Raw genomic sequence first — 27,518 nt, 5'->3', positions numbered from 1 at the left:
CAGCCAGCACTGGTCCAGTGCTGCGCCAGCGCTGTCTGGCAGCACTGACAGACAGTACTTCGGCAGCGCCAGACGGCGTTATCATCCCAGTGCCATGCCAGTGCTGGCTCTCAGCCTTGCCGCCAGTGCTGCCAGTGCTGGCGCAGTACTACGCCAGTTGTAAATTTCCCATTGGGTTCTTTCAAAAAATTTTATTAAAATTTTAAAGTGAAAATAATTGATATGCTGAGAAGAATTTTATAAATTTTTTTTTAAATAGTTGAATTCTTGTGAAGAATTTTATAAAATTCTTTTAAAATAATTGCATTTTTGAGAAAATTTATTATTTATGAAAATAATTGAATTTCTGAAACGAATTTTATTATTTATAGAAATAATTGAATTCTTGAGAAGAATTTTATTTATTTATGAAAATAATTAAATTCTTGACAAGAGTTTTACTCAAATTTTTGAAAATAATTGAATTCTTGAGAAGAATATTTTTTAATGTTTTTTTAATAGTTGAATTTTTGTGAAGAATTATTATAAAATTTTTGAAACTAATAATTAATTATATTAAATAGATATTTACATTCTTGAGAAGAATTTAAAAAAAATCTTTTCGAAGAAATTTTTTTGAAAAAATTTTATAAAAATTGTGTTTTAAATAATTCAATTTCTTTTAAAATTGTATATTATTTATGGAAATAATTCAATTCTTTCAAAAAATGTTATTCAAATAATATTGAAAACAATTTAATTATTATAAAGGATTTCATTAAAATTTTTTTTAAAAATTACCTAAATTTTTTGCTTAGAATTTTATCAAAAAAATTTTTTTTTAAATAATTGATTTCTTTTGAAAAATTTTATTAAAACTGTAGATATTGAAAATCATTGAATTGAGAAAAAATTTTTGAAAGTAATTGAAATTTTGCAAAGAATTTTATTAAAATTTTTGAAAATAATTGAAATTTGGAGAAGAATTTTATTATTTTTAAAGATAATTGAATTTTGACGAGAATTTTTTTTAATTTTTAAACATAATTGAATTTTTGAGAAGAATTTTATTACTTTTGAAAATAATTGAATTTCTGCAATTATTTGTAACTTCTCCAAAATTTAATTTTTTCCAGTTACTTAAATAAAAATCCCTGACTTTTCCCTGACTTCCCTGACCAATTTTACTTTCCCTGACTTTTCCCTGAATTCCCTGATTTCCCTGACCTGTGGCAACCCTGTTCTTGTACAAGTAAATTTATAAATAAATTTTTTTTAGAAAATTGGAATTAGTAAATTTATAAATAATTTTTTTTTAAATTGGCATTTTAATAACTTCTAATCGTTAAGACTCTTCACTTTAGGCAAGCTAAAAACTATTGCGCAGCTCTAAAGGCTTATAAAAACTACTGCGCAGCCTTTAATGTTTATAATTTTTACACGTTAAAAATAATGTGTAAAGAAAATTTACAAGAACATGAACGTGTTCATATATACAAGTACTTGTACATGAACCTGTACACAAGAACATATACATTTTCTTGTACTAGTTTCTTTTCTTGTACAAGTCTGTACATTTTCTTGTACATTTTCTAGTACAAGTTCCAATAGAAGAACTTGTTTCAAATCCGTATACAAGAAATTGTACATTTTCTTGTACAAGTTCAGCTGCTGAACGTATGCATTTTCTTGTACAAGATCTTATACAGGGATTTTCAGTAGTGTATATTGTGGCCTTGGGTCCAAAAGATTTGAAGAAGTTTTTAAATATCAGCAATTATTTTTTTATTTCATCGAATGCATTTTCACTGTGAACACAGCTCATCAGGGCACATTTTTCAATGATACAAATTTATAAAATTTTAAAAAATTAAAATTAAAGAAGTTTTAAAGGCCAACATAACCTCAAAGTAAATTTAAAATTTTATAAATTTGTATCATTGAAAAATGTGTCCTGATTAGCTGTGTTCACAGTGAAAATGCATTCGATGAAATAAAGAAATAATTACTGATATTTAACAACTTCTTCAAATCTTTTGGACCCAAGGCCACAATATAAACAATTTTGTAATAAATTACAAGAAAATGATGTATAAGAGCAAATAAAGTCTTTCATCAGTATTAATTCAAAGCTGGCACAGTACTGGCACTGCAGTACTAATGCGGTATAAATACCAGCACTAGTTTTTTAGTGTCCACCCAAGCCTTGTCAATCCCACAGGCGCTGTATTGCGCCAGTAGATTACTTCAGCAGCTTCAGCATAATACTATATAATTTCTGATTTGTTATGGTCATATTCGGTTTCAGCGATCCCAAAAACATAGGGATATGGAGGTGTGTCTCTGGATTTTGACCTTTTTTTTTTTTTGGTGTGCCTATGTATTTAGACTAATTGCTATTATTTAAATGACAGATTAATGAAATTAAATTTCAGCAAGTATCGAAAATTTGGAAGAAACTAATAAAAAAAAGGATAAATTTTCCAAATAGAAGGAACTTTAGTTTGTCGTTACAACAAGAGTCACAGAAAACTAAAAAACCACAGAAAGAGGTAATATCTACATAACTCTAATTAATTTTTTTCAGCTAATGTCTCTTTCACTGTAAAACGTCACAATATTAATAAAATCAAACTTTTTGTCAGTACATTTCTCAAAATTTATTTCTTTTTGTATAATTTGTCAATATAAGTAGTAAAAAATTGAAAATTGTATAAAAAAAACCAATATAAATTCTATCCGTCTACCTTCAGGTTATTTTCATTGTTTATGACAGATGTAAAGGCATTTTTTCCGATGTAATATTTATCAAAATATATTATGGAAAATTTAAATTTGATCGATTTGGAAAACTTTATGATTCATAATAGTTATTTATGATACAAGTGCGTAAAGTGAGTGATTATACGAGTGTCATACAACATTTTTTGCAACACTCACCTCCCCCCTCACCGAATTTTGCAAAAATATTGATAATATTTGGGCAACATTTTTATACAATGTAGTAACTATGGGAAAATTAAACATAAAACATAAAAAAACATAAACATAAATAGTATATACATACACACGCATAATCATTAAAACATACAAAACAGTGCGTAAAGTGAATCACTTTACACACCGTTTTATAAAGAGGTTCTTTATACATACTTTTCGGTGTATAAAATTTAACTTCAGAGGTAAGTGTTGCAAAAAATAATTTACACGGAGAGACCCACATTTGCAAAAATTAATAAAAATGGTTGCAATGACCGGAAATAAGGGGACTTTTAGCATAATGTACTACAGAATTAGATAAATTTACAAAAGAAATAAATAAATTTGCTACATTGAAATAGCAAGTTTTAATATTTTGTGTAAGAGTTGTAAATGTAGCAAAAATTGATTATAGTTTTCTCTAATTTAATTAGACAAAATCTGACAAATGAAGACATTTTCCACTAAAACTTTCTATCCACTGTAGTAATTTTTGGTGAGCAAGTGTGGCTAGCAAGCGCAGTCATATGGCGCCTGCATTTCTATTGGTTGCTAACTTCGTCAATCTCCGTAAATGAGCCGATGTTATCCGATCATTGACAGTGACTATATGTTTCGCGTATGTAAAATAAATTTGGATATTATCTACAATAATTCAATATAAAGTGAAACGTAGGTCGTTCGTTATCTCAGAAATTGACCATTACAAATTAATAAATTTTGCATTTATTCCTGTCCCAAGAACTATGTCATAATAAGCTGTTAAAAGTAAACTGCTTTCTCGTAAGTGCTGTAAATTTTCATCATTCAATATATAAGGAAACAAAGATGTATGCTTTCAGTGAAATTCGTTGTCGTGCGTGCAGTTGTGTATTAGTGTATTAATTAACCGCGTCTATACATATAAGTGAAATAAACATGTGTGTGTCTTAAAATATTTATCCAACAAATATATAAGTGTGTGTATGTCTGTGTATGTAAAAATCCTTCCAGTTTACCTCCATTAGTCAAGAATTGACGGGAAACCGGCGACAAAAATCCATATTTTTTCTTTCATTCTTTCTTTCTGCATTTACAAACGACTATAGTAATTTTACGTACACAATACTTCTGAGTTTACTACAGTTGTTTGGAACTATTGGACGAAATAGTAAGAAACTTTGCTAATTTGGTGAACATTTGTCAGGATTAGTGACTTAGTGTAGAAAATAGTAAAAAATACAAAAAGTCCCCTTATTTCCGGTGGTTGCAATGTGAAAATAGTAAATTCTAGTGTGATTTTATACAAAAATTAGTAATCTCGGTCTCTCCGTGTAGTTTTTAGTGTATGAAATAGGATAAATAATTAACAATATTTTAATATTACTTCTTATAAGCAAAAAACAGAGTTAACATCTATTGACTCTGTGATTATAAGCCAAAAACAATACATTTCAAATAAAATTACCTTAAATTGATTTTTGCAACTATTTTTTTAATTTTTCAGTGAATTTTTGAATTATGGCCACCTTCAGGCCCCTTTTTTAAAGCAAAATTTCAGCTGTTTTTCCAAAGTCGTCTAAGTTTTATTTTCCTTAGTAAAATAACAAAATTTTTTGAGTAAAAAGTTAGCTAAGGAGATACATACAGTTTCAGGGCATATATTATTATTAATTATGTTATATAATACCGTTTTGGAATTATAGTCGTTCAAAAGATGCACGGAGAAAAATAGTTAGCTATTTCAGCTAATGTTTAACTACCTTAGCTAACCTTAATTGCTATTATATGGATAGCAATTTTTGTTAGCTAATGCAGCTAATAATTAGCTAAAATAGCTAACTTTTTTTGCTAAAACAGCTAATTATTAGCTGTAATAGCTAAAAATTAGCTATCCATATAATAGCAAACTTATTTTTCTCCGTGTGGTATGCCACCTTGGGGCCCCTTCCTTACCCTAAGAAAATTGTAAATACGAAAATTTAACAGTTGTTTATAATATATTTTGATATATTCATTTCTAAAATCACCCTTATCGCAAATATGATCAACAAAAAAGTAGGTTTAATAAATTTTCAAATACATTTTTCTTCTGTCTAAAATTTTAAAGTGTATTCCAGTCATTATTATTAAATTAAAGGGCTACATAAAATAAGGGGACGATCGCGAGGCTTGGAAGGGATACTACCAGTCGGGTAGCAGTGATAAGCCTTGAGCCGCTCGCTGCTACCTGACCCAGGCGCGAAGTGACGCCGAGTTCAGGCTTTATAAAGATTGGCCGAGCATTGGTCAACATTGATTGAGCATGAGTGTATCAGCGAGAGCAGGAATGATCGAAGCTTTAATGTAACACCGATTCCAGACTGCAGCGCGAGCCTTGATTCAGCATTGGCACCAATGCTCAATCAATGCTGCGGACGCCTAATGCAGGACTGAAACAAGACTGCTCCCACTGTTCCCTACTCGTTTCTCACGTTTATTCAATATAATGTGAATATATGAATTATTAATAATAATAATAAATATTATTGTTATTATTTTAATTCATGTATGTGTGTATATATACATACTAACGCACGCATTTAAACCGCTTTTTTTTTTCATTTATTTAAACAAATAATAGAATTTTTACAAATATAACGCAATAAATAAATAAAGAGCGCCTAGTACATTTTGGCGTTAGTCTTGTGATGTCGAACAGAGTATATTCATTTCGTCGACCTACGTTTTGTGTTTTTGTGACATTTAAACCGCTCGGCCACAGAAGGCTGGAAGGCTTCTCGCCTAATCTACTATATCAATGCCAGTGCCGTCACTCAGTATGGGACACCAATGTTCGTCCCATGCTCGATTCAAGACTCGGTCAATCTTGATACAACCCAGGCGGAAATTTCCAACCGGCGCGGATCCTAGCCCGTACTGACGCCGGTGTAACTGTACTGGCTGGGAACCGCCTGCCAACCGAATGTGAACGGGCATTCTACCGAATAGTGACTAGGCCAGGAACGCGCTGGCAACCGGCTCGGAACTGGCATTCTACCGCCCGCTGACCGGCCGGGAGAAGCCGTTCCGTGTATAATTCAACCGGCTGGGACCCGGCACTGTACTGACCGCGGATTTTTCATTTAATAGCCAGCTGAGCGCTGGCATTCTACCGACTGACAACCGGGTCGGATTTAAATGATAATTTCAACAAATATCAATACAAAAAATAATAATTAATTGCAAAAGATAAATACGGATGACAATTCATTGACAGTTCACTTTACACATTTTTTTATTTCTTTATACACTTAAACGCAATTTTTTATTACATACACATTTGAAAAATCCTAACGCTTGGGGGTACGAACCTACGCCTAACCGAATATTTACGCACCGAAATCTCGCACGCTAACCACTATGCTACGCTCGCATGGGACTCTCAAATCTTATAAATACTCTCAAGTGTCACAAGCTGAAATGAAACTTGTCGAATAACTACGCGTCAATGCTACAGCTATATTTTTATTATTATATAATATATTAAATAATTGTATCTCAATATAATAATATTGAACATAATAATATTAATAATTTTAATTAATATCACAATAATAATAAATTTATTATTATTGAGATATTAATTAAAATTATTAATATTATTGAGAATTAATAATAAATTATTAACATGAATATTAATATTTATTAATATTAATAATTTATTATTAATTCTCAATAATATTAATTAATAATATCTCAATAATAATAAATTTATATTAATAGTATAAATTTATTTATAATAATTATAAAGTATAAGTGCACAACAAATTTTTTTAATTGTTTAATTTTGAAAAAAGTCTCAATAAATAATTACTTAATATTTTGATTAAATTCATTTATTAATTAATCATTATTTTCTAAAATAATGCAATTAATTATTGTAATAATCATTTAGTTATGACACATTTATTGAAAATAAATTTATGTGATTTATAATGTGACAATAAATGACGACATCCGCAGTCGGATCCGGCCCAGCACCGAGCCAGTACAGACTTAACATATCCGTCATTCTTCCGACGCCGCAGAAGAATAAGATCCGCCGGCGGAAGAAATCCAGTACCGAGCCGGTACTGACAATAGTGGGAAGACGGTTCCGACAGTCGGAGCATAACCCAGGCGCGAAAGACCAATGCTGACGATAGATTAAAGGTTGATTGAGTCTTGAACGCTCAGTGTGGGTAACTCACAGTAGAAGCAGTCTTTACATCACTGTCAATTTATATTAGTTCAATATTGGTTCAACATTGGACCCAATGCTCGTCCCATGCTCGATTCAAGACTCGGTCAGTCTTTATGAGTGAAGCTCGAACATCTAATCTTGATTCAAGCTTGAATCAATCTTTACTCAATATTCAGTTTATCTTTATTTATTACCGTGTTCACTTAATTAAATAATATTATAATAATTATAATTATAATAATTGTTTCAAATAATAATAATAATAATTAACATTAAGTTATCAATTGATAAATAAATATATTATTAATTGTAACATTCATATTTAAAGAAAGTTAAATGGAAAATTTTTTTTTATAAATGTTTTCAAAATTATTATAGATAATTAATAAATAATAATTAAAATGTGCAATAAATATTCCTGACACTGCATCATATTTAATCATTTTATTAATTATGTTAACTTTTAATATTAATTTAATTAATTATTATTTATTTATTTATTAATTATTATAATTTTAATAATTATTATTCAATTAATAAATATTATTATAATTAATAATAATTATAATATTTAACATTATAATTCATTATTATTCCAAATTATATTTATTTACATAATATATTATTAATATATCTAATAATAAATGTTAATAATTTTGTTACTGAATAATAAAAAATATCAATTATTTATCGATGTTTATTAAATTATCCATTAAATATTTTTAATTGTAAAATGTTTTAAAAGTTGAATTTTGTAATGATTACAATTTTATTATGAATTATTTAATATTTATTTTTAATAATTAAAATAATTCAGGATTAGTATGTGTAAAATTTTTAGTCATAGTTTTCACTTTGCCCTTATAAGTAACAAAGTATACGGCACTGGCATTAATATATTACATTAGCCCGAGGTCTCATCGAGACTCAGTGGCCGTGCGGATTAAGTGGTTGCGTCTAGGACTTCCGGAATGCGTTTGGGGCGGGGGGACGTGAGTTCGATCCTACATGCGAGCGGATTTTTTCATTATAAGCGGTTACATAAAATAATAAAATTACTATTTAATCTGTATAATTAATAAGTGTTGTGAATAAAAACTTGTGAACTTGTTTGTAAATAATATTAAAAGTCTGTCAAAAATGAAGTTAAAAAATGTACAAATTATCACAAATTGTGTTTTTTTTTTGCTAAAATTATTTTTCAATATTATTATGTTAAATGACATTTATTGTTAGTCATATAATATTTATATGAAAATAATATAATTATTATAATAATAACTTATTGTCATTAAATATGTAAATACATATATATTAATAACAATACTGTTTATTATTAATAATAATAATTAATATATTCACGTTATATTGAATGAACGCGTGAGAAGCGTGTAAATTTGGGAACAGTGGAAGCAGTCTTGTTCAGTCCTGCTTTCGGTTTCCGCAGCATTGATTGAAGATTGAACGCCAGTCTTCAACAAAGACTGAGCGTCAGGTTTACATCGATGTTACTATTCCGGACTCAAGTAGCCTTGCTTTCGCTGTCCCACCAATCTTCAACCAATACTGACCAAGTCTCAATCAAGCTTCGTAAAGCCTGAACTCACTGTCAGCTCGCGCCTGGGAATCTGTACCGCGCCGGTTGCTTTTTCAGATCCGATTCGATACAGACCGTCGGTACTTGCGGTCTGTACGGGCGCGGATCCCAGCCGGTTGTAAATTCCAAAATTCGTCCGACTTTTCCGCCTGGGAATATTCAGTTTCTTTATTACCGTGTGCACTGTACAATATTATCTATAAATATTTATAAATTATTTAATATTAAAATATTTTTTCTAATAATTTTATAACTTAAATTATATATTATTTTTTTTTCTCGCACAGTGTCAAATTATTATTTTCAAAGTTCAAGAGTTTCGTTTATCTGAAAAATTTTCAGTGAAAAAAATGTTCATTAGGTAGTAATAAATATTTATGCCTAGTAGTTTTACACTAGGATTAACTGTTTACTGAATATTATCAAAAATATATTTTTCGTCAAACGCGCGCGACTAAACACAAATACCACCATCCCATCTACTCAATGCACTCCCCGCCTGTGACGTCATGAGGGGAAAGCATTGAGTAGATGGGATGGTGGGAGCACGACAATCGCAACGTCGCGCTGTAAAGTCTCAAGGTTATTTGTGTTTAGTCGCGCGCGTTTGACGAAAAATATATTTTTGATAATATTCAGTAAACAGTTAATCCTAGTGTAAAACTACTAGGCATAAATATTTATTACTACCTAATGAACATTTTTTTCACTGAAAATTTTTCAGATAAACGAAACTCTTGAACTTTGAAATAATAATTTGACACTGTGCAAAAAAAAAAATAATATATAATAATTTAACTTTATTGATATGAATCTTATATAATTAATATAAATATTATACACTAAATAAATATTAATATTTATTTACCAATTGATATCTTAATAACAATAATAATAATACTTATTATATTATTTAATAATAATTAATAATAATAATAATTTTTAAATAGTATAAAAAATTACTAAAAATTATCAGAAATAATATTTTAATATTAAATAATTTATAAATATTTATATCTAATATTGTTAAGTGCATACGGTAATAAATAAACTATCAAAATTGATTCAAGCTTGAATAAAGACTGGATGTTGAAGCTCCACTCACGAAGATTGACCGAGTGTTAGGTCGAGCATGGGACGAACATTGGTGTCCCATGCTGAACCAATATTGAGTGACAATGATATAAAGACTGCTTCAACTCTGGGTTACCCACGCTGGGCGTTCAAGACTCAGTCAAGTTTCAACCCATCGTCAGCACTGGTCTTTCGCGCCTGGGGACTGATATTATCCCTTTCAATCACGCTTTCGTCCCCTTATCTTATGTAGCCCTTCAATTAATTTGAAATGTTAGTTAGTGAATCTGCTTTCACAGTTTCGTAAAGTATACACTGAGAAAACTGGATATTAAAAATCTTAATATACTAGATATTAAAAAAAGATGCTAATGCAGATGTATGTTATGGTTTAATATCTCAGATGTTAAAAAGTATAATCTGTAAATGTGAGGTTATGTTTGAACAAGTCTTTTTCCAATATCTGTAGATATTAAATTTGAATGTCTAAGATGTTTACATATTTCACTGTCACAGATATTGACTATTAATATCTAGATAATAAAGTTTAATATCCATTTTTCTCAGTGTAGCAATATTCAATTAAAAAAGAATAATTATTTTAAATTGATGACTTTTCGATTTTTGTAAAAAAGTTTGCTTTTTCCCGTTCTAATTATTATTTTTTAAATCTGTAAATTTATAAACCTTTATTAGATGATTGTTTATCCCTCTGTTGAATTTAATTTGAATCAATGCAGACATTTTTATGTGATTGGTCCACAAAGATTTTGTGACAGAGACATGCATACTTATATACAGACAAACATTCATTACCACGTTTTAGAAAAGGTAGAGACAGAAGTGTGATGTTATTAATGAAGCTAATGTTTTTTATATTCAAATTCAAATAAGTTAAATCCAATATCCTTTATGAAATTTAATTTCACATAAAAAAATATTATACAATAAATAATATATTAAATGTATTTTATAATTAATATGTTGATTATATGAAATTTATTTTTTTTTGTAGAAACGTAAAAGGAAGTTTTCTGATAATGATGAAAATCTAGACAAAAATAAAAAAAAAATGTTAAAGGATAGAAGTAGAATTGTCTCTTGCAGCAGCAGCAGCAGCAGCAACTTTTCGGAGAATGATAACGAGGATTCATCTGAAAAGTCAAATTCTTCATCAAATGAAAGTGGCTCACTTGTCAGCATACAGGAAGGGGGCAGAAGAAAAATAAAAAAAATATCTCATCGTAGTAAGTTGAACTAAATTGTTTACGAACTAAATTTATACAATATTCTTGCAAATAACTAGAGGCTTCAACGCCTGTAGCGGACGCTCGTAAAGCTATGGTTTTTTCTCTGTCTCTCTTTTACATTCAACATACGCCTGCCCCGACATTTGAAACACGAGCGAAACGAGTGCTTCTGGTTGGGGGCAGGCACGAAAAAAAATGTGAAAGATAAATTTATTGATTTATTTGTAATAATACACGGGCAACAAAATAAATTAATAATATATTCTCAAAAGAATTTTTTTGTTCGTACAAAATTAATTTTATATTTCGGAAATTCTAAACGTTCTAATAAACAAAATGTCGTTATTTCTTTAAATTATTAACATTTTATTATAATATTGTGGCACGTATAAAAAAAATTATAAAATATAAAATTTTCTTGTTATTTTTTATTCTTATTTTATATACCTATTAAAATAAAAAAATTCGTTAAATTTTCTGGAACTTACAATTTTCTTACTTACCGACATTGGTATTTTTACCGACAACCCAGTGGGCAAAAAACCATCATTGTTTTAAAAACGTTTTTAGAACGTTTCATATCTGCTACACAATGTCCCAAAAACGTTCCATTGCTTTTAAAACGTTTTAGAACCATATAATGTTTTTGGGACGTTATTTAGCAGACATGAAACGTTCTTGGAAACGTTTTTGGAACGTTTTTAAAACAATGATGGTTTCTTGCCCACTGGGAAAGAATTCTTTCACTCCCGCTGTAATAGAGGGCGTGTGAGTATATCAACGAAAGCGTAAGGCCGCAGTCCCATGGCAGCGTTTTGCTTTGCGTTGTAATGAGAGAGAATGCATCAAACGTATACTTGCGTCTTTTTCTCTTCCATTACGACGCAACGCAAAACGCTGTCATGGGACTCCACCCTTAATGTTTGACTTTCTGCAGCGAAGTCTAAGAGAGAAGTACGTACTTTCGACAGAGGTATAAAGAAAAATAAATAAGCTGCAGCAATAAACAGATGTTTGCTGTGAAATATCTGAAAATTAACTACCACAGCTAAGAAGTTTGCATTGGTAGCGAACATGTTAGCTGTGACTGCAAACATTAGTAAAAATTTATGCGAGTTGCTGTCATAGCGAACTTGTTTGATCTCCTAGCGAACTTTTTCGCTATACCTATTTAAACGAACAAGGTTTGCTGTGGCAGCAAACTGTTCGCTGTCACAGCAAACCCTTCTAAAGATGGTTCAGATATTACGTCACACAAGTTCGAACAATTTTCAAATGCACTATGTACATTCAAATTAGTCTTTTTTCCATAAAATGTTAAATTTTGTAGATTTAGAATCATTTAAAATATATTTTTTAACAGGTTCGATGATTCAGAAAAATTCTAAAAAAACCAAAAGTAGACAAACATTTAAACCTTCGTCTTCACAAGTTCATGAAGAAGGGGAGACTTCTGGTGCCAGGGGTAATAGTTTGGAAACAAATAATAGACGTGAAGATACAGAATCATCAAACAACTCAACAAGAAGGAGTGAATTGCAAGTAATGAAAAGTTTCATTATTTTAACTTAAAAGTGAAAATTTTTCTGTTATATTTAAATCCAGATTAGAAATCCAAACCATTAACTTATATCATGAACGGAAAATACGTTTCTTTTTATTCAATTTATTAAATACATGCATGGTAAATGTCCTAGATCAAAAAACTCAAATTGTGTTCGGACAAAAAATTTTCACTCTCTATGAGAAAATGAAGAAAAATAAATTTTTTTTAATACGCACCCAGGCGCAAAAGAACAATGCTGACGATGGGTTGAAGCTGAATTGAGTCTTGGACGCCCAGCGTGGGTAATCTAGAGTTAAAGCAGTTTTTATATCATTGTCACTAAATATTGGTTCAACATGAGTGAAGCTTGAACGTCTAATCTTAAGGGGTTATATGCATTCACGATTTTCAAAAAATAGATTTTTTTTGCATTTTCTTAAAGTATATATATTTGCATGTTGTGAACAAAAATTTTATTAAGATTCGAGAAATATTTTCGAAGTTGCAGACAAAACTAGAAAGGCACGCCGTGGGGTGTAGAGCAGGTGCAGGGTCTTTTAACTCGCTTTTCATAAAACTATGTTTTTCAAGTCGGTGAACACGATTTCTCAAAAACCGCTGAACCGATTTAGCTCTAATTTTCGCACAAGCTTAACAACGACTTTTTGTTGTCCTTGATCGTAGTTTTCTTAAATGAAATTATAATTTTAATTAACATTTGAAGACGATTTTTTGTTTCATAAAAATGAACTTTTTTTTGGCTGCCATTTTGTCAAAAAGTGATATTTTGGGGAGATAAGCTACAGAGGCCAAAAAAATAATATTTTTGCAAATGAAATATTTTTTTTAAACTTTCAAAGATGTAAAACATTATAGGAAAACTTTAAATTTAATAAATAAATACTCCTTTTAAAAAAAATTCCAAAAAACTGCATTTTTCCGACTGCCTGACTGTATACATACACTGAGAAAAAAGGCGTAGTGAGTCTTACTAAACAGAAATAGTTAAAGAGGAATGGTCGGGCTAACTGAATAACCGCTTCCTGCAACTATAAAAATAGTCAAGTTTACTATTCCAACTAGTTAGAGAATCTACGCTGCTTAGTGAACGTTAGAAAAGTTTGTCTTACTACGCAGATAGTTTGACATACTAAATAGCATAGTATTTTGGAAGCATAGTACCACAGACTACTTCGTTTAGTAAGTCTTACAAATTACTAGGTTATAGTTACTTAGCCCAACTAGTAATTGAATTTACATCTAAATAAAGGGTTAATATTGACATTTAATTAATAGTTTATTATTAGCATATTAAATATAAATAAATAAAGTATATGAAATATTGATGTTTGATTTTATCAATAGTTTTATAATATTGATATATTATTTATAGATTAATAAATTTTTATTAATCAATTTTAATTATTAATTAATTAATTGTAATTATTATTTGTTTATTTTAATCTTATTTGGCGTCAAATAAACCCTTTTCTAAATAAGCGTATATATTTAAATATTTGCAGTATATCTATAACTTTAATTAAAATGTATTATGATCGGTTATAACTTATAGGTGAATTTTAATTATATAACTTTATATAACAAACTTATATTTACTATAGTACTGATTTTAAAAAATTATCCTTTAATTAAAATAAGTTTTTTCAAAACATTACGTTTAACAAATATTTTTGTACTTAAAAAGGCATATATAGCATTTTGTAGTATGAATCAGAAAACATCTTGTTGCCGTGCGGTGAACAAAGACATAGGACCCTTGGCAAAGTATTTTGACCCACGACTTCGTAATTTTTTTTACATGTGTTTTTTTTGTTTCGTGCATTTTCGGTTATTTACGGAAAGTGAAAGGACATTTTTCCTGTCAACATTTCTTCATATTCTCCTTATTCAGCCCTTAGAATTCTTTCGCCTAACATTATATTTCAAACTTCAGTGGTAGATATTGCGTAGATTCAAGTCTTATTTTTCACAGTGAATTGTTGCAAAGTATATTTAAGCTTTAATAAATTTATAATATTACCAGTGTTTTAATGTGAAAGTGTAAATTTAACTTATAATTAATTACTATTAAGTATTTTATTAGTAAAACATTACTATATTTGAATCATGGACTGTGAGATTTTTCCAATCAAGTTAGTTATTTCTAATTAGTTCAAATTTGGAGAGAAATATTATTCAAAGTATATAGTGTCTATTTATTTCTGCTAAAGAAGAAAAGTTTTTCTACAGACTATGTTTTTATTTGTGAAGCAATTAAAAGTGTGTGTATTATGAATTTTGTGAAAATGGTTTAAATTAAATTTAAAAAATGGATTGCTAAGTTATTCTTTTTCAAAATACGTGATTTAATATGTTGAAAACAACATTATATATATATGTATGTACAAAATAAATTATATTATTATTAATATAAATATGCTTTTATTATTTACACAATGTACCATGTTTTATTTCACTTGCTATGGCGAATACTACATAAGTAGTATCTTTAACTATATTATTTGGAAGCATTAAACTAAAAACTCAGTAGCTCGAACTACGTTAATTAGTAATACTAAGTAAGCAGCGTAGTGTTTTTAATTAAGAATCGTAGTCAAATTGACCGAGCAAAATAGTATGTTTTATTGCACCTTTCAGTAAGACTCACCTCGATATTTAGTAAGAGTTACTAAAAGGCGTAGTGTTCTTTACTACCCATCGTAGTAAAACTAAAATAATGGCGTAGTATGTTTTACTACGCCAGTTAGTTAGGCTCACAAAACCCACTGTCACTAGACGGAGTAGTACATGTCACTACGCTGCTTAGTGCTCCCATATTTTACTACGCCAAATAGTAAGTCTAACTATTTATTCAGTTAGCCTAACTATTCTTTTTTCTCTGTGTATAACCCCTTAATTCAAACTTGAATCAATTTCGATACAATATTTAGTTTATTTATTACCGTGTGCACTTAATATTAAATATAAATTATTTAATATTATAATATTTTTTATGATAATTTTTTATTATTTTTAACATTATTTAAAAATTATTATTATTAATTATTATTATTTTAAATAATAATAATAATAGTAATATAATTAACATTAAAATATCAAATGGTAAATAAATATTAATATTTATTTAGTATAATATTTTAATTAATTTTAAGATTTATATATAAATGAGGTTCTGGATATTAAAAGGGCACACGCGCGAACACACGGCAAATAAGTTTAGTTGGCCCCTGGAGATAAAATTTTGAAGTTGTTTAAAATTAATTTTAAATTATTGTTTCTTATACAGACTTTGAAGGCGATACCTTTTTCTAATAAAAATTTTGTATATAATTTTTCGTTTTCACGTAAATTGAAAAAAACATGCTTTTTTGAGTTAAGAAATTTTAATGAATTTTTTATTTCAACTCGTGACTACTTCGTTAAATATTAATATTTTTCCACGAAATTTACAAAGAATATTCTTCAAACTATTCAAAAAATGAAACAATATTTGTAAATTTAAAAAAAAATTATGTCAAAGTAAATAATTATTTAAATAATTTTGTCGAAAAAATGATTATACTATTTTCAATTAAAAAAAGTTAAGTGACGAATTTTCGTTTTCGGAAAACTTCCAGTGACAAAAATGTTCATTAATATGTTAGGAAGTTTTTTTTAAAAATATCTCGCTATTTGATAATAAATTAAAGACAATATTAGAGCAATTTTAACAGCGTCACGCTCTGCTGTGAAATTGCGGTGTGACGGCGCACGTGTAGCCTGGCCGCCATTACAAGACCAATGTATATTGTTTACGTTAATGTGTTCGATGTTTACAAACATTAGACATTATTAATAATGTAAAAAATATTTTATTATTGTTAAATTATTTTAAATATAGAAGAAAATTAATTTTATTATTATGGTACACTGATCAATATTGGATGAAAATCTTCATTTATAACAACCGTTTTCTTTCATTTACGTGAAAATGAAAAATTATATAAAAAATTTTTATTAGAAAAAAGTTTGGCATTGAAGTTCTGTACAAGAAACAATAATTTAAAATTAATTTTAAACAACTTCCAAATTTTATCTCAAGGAGCCAACTTATTTGCCGTGTGTTTGCGCGTTATTATGCATAATAAGTATTTTTTTTAACTGCATATTTCAGATAATTTTAAGACCTTCGAGCGGCAAATAACCAATTCTTATATAATTAATTTTTGAAACATTTAGTCTGATTGAATTACTGACAGCATTCTTACAAATAGATACCCAGGCGGAAATTTCCAACCGGCGCGGATCCTAGCCCGTACTGACGCCGGTGTAACTGTACTGGCTCGGAACCGCCTGCCAACCGAATGTGAACGGGCATTCTACCGAATAGTGACTAGGCCAGGAGCGCGCTGGCAACCGGCTCGGAACTGGCATTCTACCGCCCGCTGACCGGCCGGGAGAAGCCGTTCCGTGTATAATTCAACCGGCTGGGACCTGGCACTCTACCCACCGTGGATTTTTCATTTAATAGCCAGCCGAGCGCTGGCATTCTACCGACTGACAACCGGATCGGATCCAAATGATAATTTCAACAAATATCAATAAAAAAATAATAATTAATTGCAAAAGATAAATACTGATGACAATTCATTGACAGTTCACTTTACACATTTTTTAAATTTTTTTATACACTTAAACGCAATTTTTTATTACATACACATTTGAAAAATCCTAACGCTTGGAGGTACGAACCTACGCCTAACCGAATATTTACGCACCGAAATCTCGCACGCTAACCACAATGCTACGCTCGCATGGGACTCTCAAATCTTAAATACTCTCAAGTGTCACAAGCTGAAATAAAACTTGTCGAATAACTACGCGTCAATGCTACAGCTATATTTTTATTATTATTTAATATATTAAATAATTGTATCTCAATATAATAATATTGAACATAATAATATTAATAATTTTAATTAATATCACAATAATAATAAATTTATTATTATTGAGATATTATTAATTAACATTAATATTATTGAGAATTAATAATAAATTATTAACATGAATATTAATATTTATTAATATTAATAATTTATTATTAATTCTCAATAATATTAATTAATAATATCTCAATAATAATAAATTTATATTAATAGTATAAATTTATTTATAATAATTATAAACTATAAGTGCACAACAAATTTTTTTAATTGCTTAATTTTGAAAAAACTCTTAATAAATAATTACTTAATATTTTGATTAAATTCATTTATTAATTAATCATTATTTTCTAAAATAATGCAATTAATTATTGTAATAATTATTTAGTTATGACACATTTATTGAAAATAAATTTATAATGTGATTTATAATGTGACAATAAATGACGACATCCGCAGTCGGATCCGGCCCAGCACCGAGCCAGTACAGACTTAACATATCCGTCATTCTTCCGACGCCGCAGAAGAATAAGATCAGCCGGCGGAAGAAATCCAGTACCGAGCCAGTACTGACAAAAGTGGGAAGACGGTTCCGACAGTCGGAGCATAATCTGTACCGCGCCGGTTGCTTTTTCAGATCCGAATCGGTACAGACCGTCGGTACTTGCGGTCTGTACGGGCGCGGATCCCAGCCGGTTGTAAATTCCGACATTCGTCCGACTTTTCCGCCTGGGTATATGTGACTGTCCGCGACAAAAGGGACCTTAGCTCCCATGTATTTACATGGAGCTAAGGTCCCTTTTGTCGCGGACAGTCACATATACACATACCATCGAAAATTATCTGTACTGCTGGACACGCAAGCACAAATTTGACAAAAAAATTAAATTTTTTTTGAAATTTTTTTAACCTCTGCACATTTTTTAAAAATTGCAGAAAAAATTGTAAAAATAATTGTAATTTATTTAAAAACCGTAAATCGTAATAATTTCGTTCGATATAGACAAGTTATTGTACTTGGTATACTGCAAGTTTGTAGGAATTTTTTTTTAATATTTATTCACTATTGTAATAAATATAGTAGAAAAACTATTTTTGATATACGAAAGTATCTTTTCAAAATTTTCATTTTTTCGGTCTAATTTTTTAAAAAATAGCTTTAAAGAAAAAACTATTTGATTCACACTTACTGTATTGACAGAAAATTACAAAATATTAGCCAAGTACCCCAGGGGCGTAATAGCTAGTTTTTCCCGGGGCGTGTTGGCTAATGTAATACGCTATGTATAAAGAGCAAACTGCCATATCGGTGAAATGTAGGTTCGCTTTTGCGGTTACTTGTCACTTAGTTTAAGTATGATTGGAAACTGTAGATAATAATTAGCAATCATCACGCCCCGAGAGTTATCCAATACACCCCGGCTCGGGGCGTATTTTGAAGCTCTGCATTGCTCCAGAAAAACTGTTGTAGAATAAAAAGTAAGAGTCATATCGGGACGTTTGTAGTCTTAACAGAAAGCTGAGATACCAGAGTAACTTTTCTGGGAGATAAACATTCAATTAGAACAAAAATGTCCGAGTAAAATAACAAAAAGTGAAAAGCTAGCCATTACGCCCCGGTCTCCCCTATATTGAGGCGCCGAAATGTCGAATATTCGACATTCGAACTAGGCGACTGAAATGTCGAATTTTAGAATTCGACTCGGATGTCGAAAATTCGACATTCGAACTAGGCGAAAAAATTCGAAAAGTTTGGTTTGAATTATTTTGCACAGCTCTATTATGTAAGTTTCAAATTTTGTCTACAATTTTTAAAACATGTGCAGAGGTTAAAAAAATATTATTTTTAAAATTTTTTTCTCAAATTTGTCGATTGCTGCAATCTTTGTATAAATTGTTAAAATTTTCAGTTATGTATCGTTAATCGTATAATTTAATAATCTTTTGAATGGTGTATTTGTTAATTTTCTGACATTTGTCTTTACAAAAAAAATCGTGATTTAAAGATTGATATGTTTTTGGACTGTGCGTGTTCAGCCGTACCGATAATTCCCGACGGTAGTGTACTTCAATTTAAAAAAGTGAATTATTATTTAATTAATTATTAAAACTATTAATTTTTTAATTATTTCTATATTTTTATAATGAAAGGTATTCATAAATATTTTTCGATTCACTTGCTCAATGTTTTACTCACTGATAGTCAAAAAAATAAAGTGATAAGAATTTTGTTATTTTTAATATCTGATAATAGGATGAGCATGTAATTCAAATTGAGAATATAAATGTAAAATAAATTTTTGAGTAATTATTTATTTATTATTATTTATCATTAAATGTTTATAAATAATATTTATGTTTTTATATGTTTGTTTATTTATTATTTTGAATTATTTTTTTTTTAATTACCGTCTTCTTACTGGGCAGACAAGAGATAAAAGAAGAATAAGATTTACGCGAACAAAAAGTCGGGGAAATTATGGTGGATTACCTGAAATGCGTGATATTTCTCCAAGAAGGTTCACAACAGAAGGTTCAGAGGTTGGTTTCTTTTCTATGTATGTAAATAAGTAGAGGTAAAGTGTACGAGGTTATTCGTTAGGGTAAAATGCCCAAATTTTTTTAATTTGATGTAGCAATTTCCTAATGTTTTCCTTTCTTTCAAAGGGGTGACACTCTGCCATTGTAAAAAAACTTTCAAAAAAAATTTTTTTTTGAATCTCTTTTACAATAAAAATATCATAATCACCCCATCACAACTTAACATTTATAAATGGGTAAATCTACAGAACTGGTCGGTTTTCACTTGTAAAAATGTAAATTTTTAAATTGTAAGCATAACTTTTATTTATAGTTCATTTTCTTCAAAATTTATTCCAAACCAATTATCACTTAATACTTAATTTATTTTTTGTCCTACCTGCACTCAAAATGAGTAAAAACGGTATCATTTTAAGTTTATGATAAAATTACAATAACATTGGAATAACTGGGAATAATTCATAAAAATATGAATTAAAATAATTGTTTATAATGAATAAACACGTTGCACTTGTCAAAACATTAATACATGAAGTCGATTTATCGCATTTATGAGAAATGAAAAACGAATTTTTAGGTTAGACACTTGTGAATTGACTGACAGGAATGGGCAACCATGTCATTTTACTCATTTTGAGTCACTTGAAGTTGCCGATTACTCATTTCGAGTCACTTGAAGTTGTCGATTACAATTAATATTAATTTATCTTCAATCAATATAATATATAATAAATATAATTTTACTTTAGCATGAATGAGTCTAATTCTGTAACTTAAATTATTTTAACCATGAAACGGATATAACGACGTACATTAATGTTAACACAATAAGTTTAAAAAATATAAGGGTGCACTTCTGAAAGCAACATAGCTCCAATTTTTTTTAAACTTGGTATACTTACGTAATTTTGTGCCCTGATTACGAAAATCATAGTGAAAATTGGGGACTAGGTCATCTTCATGGTAAAACCCATAAAAATGTAGTTTTTTGCGTTTAACTCGCAAAAAACGCAAAATTTCAAAAAATGTTTCATACAAAAGATATAGATTTTACAAAAATAAACATTTTTTGTTGTATATATTTTTTCCTAAAATTGTTAGTTTTCGAGAAAAATGCAAAAAACCATAAAATACCATAAAAATTGGTTAAAATGTACTCACCAAGGACATCTAATTTTAACAAAATAAAGTTTCTTTATGTATTTTGGTACGTTGATTACGAAAATCATAGTGAAAATTATCTACTGGGTCATATTCATGGTACAAACCATAAAAAACACCATAAAAATGTTGTTTTCTGCGTTTGAGTCCGAAAAAACGCAAAATTTCAAAAAATTGTTCAAGCAAAAGTTGTAGGTCAAATTGACTTTCTTGTTGGTATTACAAGGTACTCACCCAGACCCATTCTCTTCCAACTTTTCTCTTTAAAAAAGTCTTTATGGTTTTTTACGATGTTCTCGAAAAGTATTTAGTATTGGAAAAAAATGTATAGAAGAGAAAATATGTGTTTTACTAAAACCTAAAACTTTTGTTTGAACAATTTTTTGAAATTTTGCGTTTTTTCGGACTTAAACGCAGGAAACAACATTTTTATGGTGTTCTTTTATGGTTTTTACTATGAATATGACCTAGTAGCCAATTTTCACAATGATTTTCGAAATCAGGGCACAAAATTACGTAAGTATATCAAGTTTAAATCGGAGCTATGTTGCTTTCGGAAGTATATCCAAATATAATAAATGAAATGGTATTCATGAACCAAATGAATTAATGATAAAAATATTTTGTAAATGAAACATAAATTAAAGATGGAATTTGGCAACTGAATAGGTTTTAAATTTATTTTATTTCCATCTTCAAATATGTGCTCCTGGAAAAAAGCTAAGTTTATAGTTCTTTACGTTCAAGTGTAAGGTGATAATTATTATAATATTTTCTATTTGAAAGCGTGCAGTTGGAGGCCTGACTGTAATTGATTAATCTCAGCAAAACATATTTTATAAAGTTTTTAGAAATTTTAATATTAAAAAAAATAATGAGTAACGCTATTTTCAATTACTAATACTACTTCTTTATAATTAAGAGCACAGCCTTTGATACATATTATACAATAAGTAAACTATAATTTACAATAGTTTGTAATTGTTTCGTTCTGTACCATAAAAATTATACGCATAAGAATTGAATCTTGTATACCCATAGAGTAACACTGCAATTTTCATGTTTTTAATTATTTAACTCTATTTTAATATTAATAAGAAGCAACTAGGCTTAAATTTATTAAATTTTCTTAGTTTAATAGTTGTTTGAAGATTTTCTGAAGCAGTTAAGATATGAAAATAATCAATATATTACGTTAAAACAGAAATATTTGTCAGTAACATGAAACCGATCGGTTCTGTAGATTTATCTATTAATGTACTTTGTAAAATAAAATAAATTTAATTTTCTTACACTATCGGTCAAAATTGAGAGACCACCCATTTTCAGGAGAATGAAAATCGTTTTAAAACATAAAATGTATGGAAATTAATTTCTTTTTCTGTTTATATTTTGAAAGATGATAAAATTTTGAAAAGAACAAGATATTTAAGAAGTCGTTTAGCCAATATTTGATTTAGATATATTTTTAAAAAATCGTCATTTCTAGTAATTAATGAAAATGGATATCAAGAAAAAGATCATCAAAAAGAAAAAATTACAAAACTAAAAATAAAATCTTTTAATAAGCTTGTAGAAATCTTGTGTAGTAAGCTTACAGAAAACTTTCACTGTAAACCTACAACAAACATTTCACGGAAAGATTGCATGCATGGTCACTCTACTGTCTACGATAAGCTTGCGGTAAACTTACGCTGCAAGCTTACACGGAAAAAAATGGATAAAGTAGATATTTAAAAAATATATAATCAAATTTATTATCTGTATAGTTAGAAATATTATCTTTCTGAAATATATTATATATTCCATTTTAGTATATATAGATAATCAAATTTATTACAATGAGAAAACTTTGGTTCCTGTAACAAAAATTTTGTTGTGCAAACAAAATCTTTTGTTTTGAAATATGTGCAACAAAACCGTTTTGTTGAGCGAACCAAATTTTTTTGTCGAACATATCTACATTTTTCAAAACAAATTTTAACACTAGTTCATCGACATGAGCGTGAAAACGATGTGCGCGCAACTATTTTGCATGGTTTTAACAGTGCATTTTGTTCGTGTCGATGAAAAAAAAGTTGTTGTAGAAGCAGCCTCAATAGGTTCCCAAAACTCTGCGTTTGTCTGCGAATGACTGTGTTCTGTTGATTTTAGCATATGTTGCCATAGCAACCGACGCAACGCAGAGTTTTGGGAACCTATTGGAGAAAGGCCTATAAATGGGCCAGATTTCGGTACCCGCTTAGTAGGTAAAAAATACCGAAAGGAACACTAGCGCTGTGCATGGGAAAAATGGAAAACACAGTTCATTCACAATTGATAGAATTATAACACTGAAAATAACACTATAATTATTTTACTTTGATAATATTTAAAAAATATGAGGAACACATGAAAACATATATGACACACATGAATTAGTGAAACAAACAAATAATATAGGTTATGTTTTGTGCTTCTCATATAGTCAACAATTTAACCACATGCAGCGCTGGTGTTTCTTTCGGTATTTTTCACCCACTATTCGGGTACAGAAATCTGTCCCACATTTAATACAAAACTTGCATGGTTGTTGGTCTCTTTATACTACTTCATGATGTAGATTATTTAGTACGGGGAACCAAATTTTAGTAATCTCAACAAAAAGTGCTCAACAAAACGATTTTGTTAACATTACAATATTATTTTTCTTAGTGTATCCTGGATAATCAACTTGCCGAGCGCTTGCGCAGAAGTTTGATTACCGATCAATTTGAAACATTTGTCGTAGATCTATAACCTAAAAACTCAGTGCAATAAATGTTTTTAGTGCAACAGTGATTCGAAATGTTTACAATAGGTCTGTTCTCGTTGCCTGCACCAGTATACAATTTTACACCACCTCAAGAGCATGTTGCAGAAACTGTAATGAAATGTATAGTGAAATTGCGTCACATCCGGATAAGAGAAAATAGTATAGTTTAGGAGTTAAAGTGTAAGAAAGTGTAGGCAACGAGAACAGACCTATTATACATTATGTTACATAGACATTTTTAAATAGACACATAATTTAGATCTATTGGGGATTTAAAATTGCAATACGACACATATTGACCATAAAGTGAACTAAAAAAAATGGCTGCTGTGGGTGTACAAGGTTGAAAAAAATGTTAATATTTAAAGTATTCTAATGTTTAAGAAATATTTGTTAAGATTGTTGTTCATTATTTATCTTTTTATTGAAAAACTACTTAAAATTAAAACCGAAAAGTCACAATTTAAGTTTATATTTTTTTAAATTTGTACACCCATTTCGTCCATTTTTGGTGTAAAACACTAGCGACACCGAGCCCGCGGTGGTAATTTTCATTGCCAATATGGTTGTCCTATACTTGAGTATCCAAGATCATCACCTATGATTATCTAGATAATAAATTTGACTATCCATTTTTCTCCGTGTGGGTATTATCATAAAAAAATTGTTGTATTATGAAGTGATAAGGATTTAAAAATGAAAATTTAAAACAGGTATATGTTGGTAGCCATAATGATGAGGAATACACCATATATGAAGATACATGGGAGCTAATGCTATCAAAAAACGATTCTCAATTTACTCGCGATATGGCAGAACACCTTTGGGGGAAAGAAGTCCTTTTCTCTAGATGTATGCAGAAATGCTATAAAAACCCCGAGGTGCCATTCTTAACTCCACAAAAATACAAACTTGTAAAGGGTAAATTAAAAATATATATGTATATTAAAATTAAAAATGTACACTGAAAAAAATGATAATGTCAATTTTGACATACAAGTATGGTTAGGATGTACAGATGAAACAGCAATACAGTATTGGTGTTCTCCAAATACACATTACTGTATCTCACATACATATGGCTGTTCTACACTCCGTATGGCTATAAAACAGCAAACAGCAATATTGTATGGCAGTTCCGTATCCAACTATATAATATGTGAGAATTAGATATATTTATGACAGTACCATAAATAAATTTTATTCAGTGTATGATGTATGTATTTATGGGTCAAAATCAAAAAATCTTTTGAATCTTGTCACGGATAAATAATAATTTGATTGTTAAAAATTCATGATTTAAAATAATATTATTCATGAATAACAACAAAAAATAAAAATTTTTGTTTATTATTTTTTATCATCGTGTCCCGTCCGATATTTTTTTAATAGTGAAGTCCGTCGTTATAAAAGAAATAAAGAAAATTTCTGAAATCTGTTTCATTAGATATCAAAAAACATTCTCAGATATATGCATGTTAAAACGTTTATACAACTCAGGCGTATTATGGTCACTTTATCTACCTGTACAGGCGCGTACTAAGTTCCCCCTTATAACCCAGCAGTCAATAAAGAAATCATTATAGCCCTAGGGAGATAATGGTTACTTTATTGACCAGCTGGGTTATATGGGAGAACTTAGCATGCACCGGTACAGGTAGCATAGAGTAACCATAATACGCCTTTGTTGTATAAAGCAAAGTATGGAACAAGGGAGGTAACCTCGTTTATGACCTCGCACAATATTAAAAAACTCGGACGTACCTCCCTTGTTGCATAATGTACTATTAACACGCTAAATAATATGTTATTATTATTTAACAGGTAAATTCAGTAATTAAATAATTAAACTAAGTAAAAATAAAAAATCAATTATTACTATAAACTTTTTTGTAAAATTTCATCATATTAAAAAAGATTAAATATATGTTTACTAAGAAAAATATTATTAAGCAAATAAGTTTTTCTTGATCTTGCCTTTGATGCTTTTTGACATATTTTAGAACATAACTAACAAAACAGACAATTCTTTCAACATTTCAAAGATATTATTTTCTTTTAAAAAGTTGGGCACATATTGTCGATTTTTTTATTTTTACCCCTATGTATGTATGTATGTATGTATGTACACTATACTGTCGGGAATTATCGGTACGGCTGCACACACACGGCCCATAAACATACCAATCTTTAAATCTTGTTTTTTTGGAAATATAAATATCATAAAATTAACAAATATACCATTCGAAACATCATTAAATTCTACTTAATTAATTCCCGATGGTAGTGTATGTATGTATGTATTTGTGACGCGATCTGAAAAAAGGGACCTTAGAAGCAAATCACTTTCAGGTTATGTTAGTGTTATTTATTGTTGATTGAAAGTTTCTTTATACTTATTGCAAATTAAAATCAGTGTTTATTAAAAATTTTAGTTGTAATGAAGACTTAAACATAAATGATTAATATTGACAGTTAATTTTTTTTGTATTTTCATTTAAAAAATTGAAAACATAACCTATAATTTTATGCATCTAAGGTCCCTTTATTCAGATCGCGTCACATTCAGTTATTTATTTATTTATCCACTTATGTTAATGTTTTATAAACTTTGTTACAGATGCTCTTTTTTACAAAATAACTAAAAACCAGGGAAATAAATTGAATGTTGCAGCACGGGCTGTAAGAGTAAAAAAAATATGGAAATACATGTCCGCTAAGATAAGCGACTGCAAAAGAGGTGATCGAAACAACAGATCAGAAACACAATAATTATTTTCAATATTATTACCTACCTTCAGTAATTCGTCACAGCACAAAAAAAAATTCTTTAATTTTATGGAAAATTTTTTTAGTACATATTTTAAAATAAAATTTATTTAAATATTTTAGAATTTTTATGTTATCACACATATATTGAAATAAATAAAAAAATTTGATGTTTTTTTGGCTTTTATGTATGTCAAAATAGTAGAGATTGTAAGGATAGTCTGCACAAATCTGATTATAATCTTTAAAGTTAGAAATGTCTGAAACGAAAAGTTCAAACATAATATTAGAAAACTGATATAGTAAGACTATAAATTTTCAGTTATAAAAGAATATCGTAAGCTATTTATTATTTCATTACTTTTTTGTAAATAAGTTACTATTATTATATATTAAGTCAACCATATTTCTGAAAACAACCCTTACAGTCACCATTTTGTTTACATAAAATAAAAATGTTAAAAAATTTGTTTCATTTATTTTAATAAATTGAGATAATATATATAAATATTTTAAGATATTTAAATGAATTTTCCTATTAATAAAATTATCAAAATATGTGACGCGTACATAGACTGTCTCTTAAATTTAAACAAACTTCAGTGCTGTGTATGATTAAAGGTAACTTTTTCATAAATTAATTTTATTACTATTTCTTCATACTATTTTAAAACATGT

General features: G+C 28.8%; 1 protein-coding gene across 1 annotated transcript in view; it reads left to right on the top strand.

Moving 5' to 3' along the window:
• Positions 1 to 26,853, top strand: part of LOC122502403 — a 51,366-nt gene extending 24,513 nt beyond the window's left edge. Inside the window, exons 4-10 of the mRNA XM_043612438.1 lie at positions 2,415 to 2,531; positions 10,849 to 11,080; positions 12,447 to 12,625; positions 16,904 to 16,928; positions 22,482 to 22,534; positions 24,785 to 24,992; positions 26,692 to 26,853. Of these exons, the coding sequence (XP_043468373.1) occupies positions 2,415 to 2,531; positions 10,849 to 11,080; positions 12,447 to 12,625; positions 16,904 to 16,928; positions 22,482 to 22,534; positions 24,785 to 24,992; positions 26,692 to 26,843 (966 nt within the window). The 3' untranslated portion in view covers positions 26,844 to 26,853. The remainder of the gene's footprint in view (positions 1 to 2,414; positions 2,532 to 10,848; positions 11,081 to 12,446; positions 12,626 to 16,903; positions 16,929 to 22,481; positions 22,535 to 24,784; positions 24,993 to 26,691) is intronic.
• Positions 26,854 to 27,518: the final 665 nt, after the last annotated feature.

This window comes from Leptopilina heterotoma, unplaced genomic scaffold (genome assembly GCF_015476425.1).
Source record: "Leptopilina heterotoma isolate Lh14 unplaced genomic scaffold, ASM1547642v1 Lhet_107, whole genome shotgun sequence".
Classification (NCBI taxonomy): Eukaryota; Metazoa; Arthropoda; class Insecta; order Hymenoptera; family Figitidae; genus Leptopilina; species Leptopilina heterotoma.
Note: the sequence above shows the minus strand (reverse complement) of the source record. Positions and strands in the feature narration are given on the sequence as shown.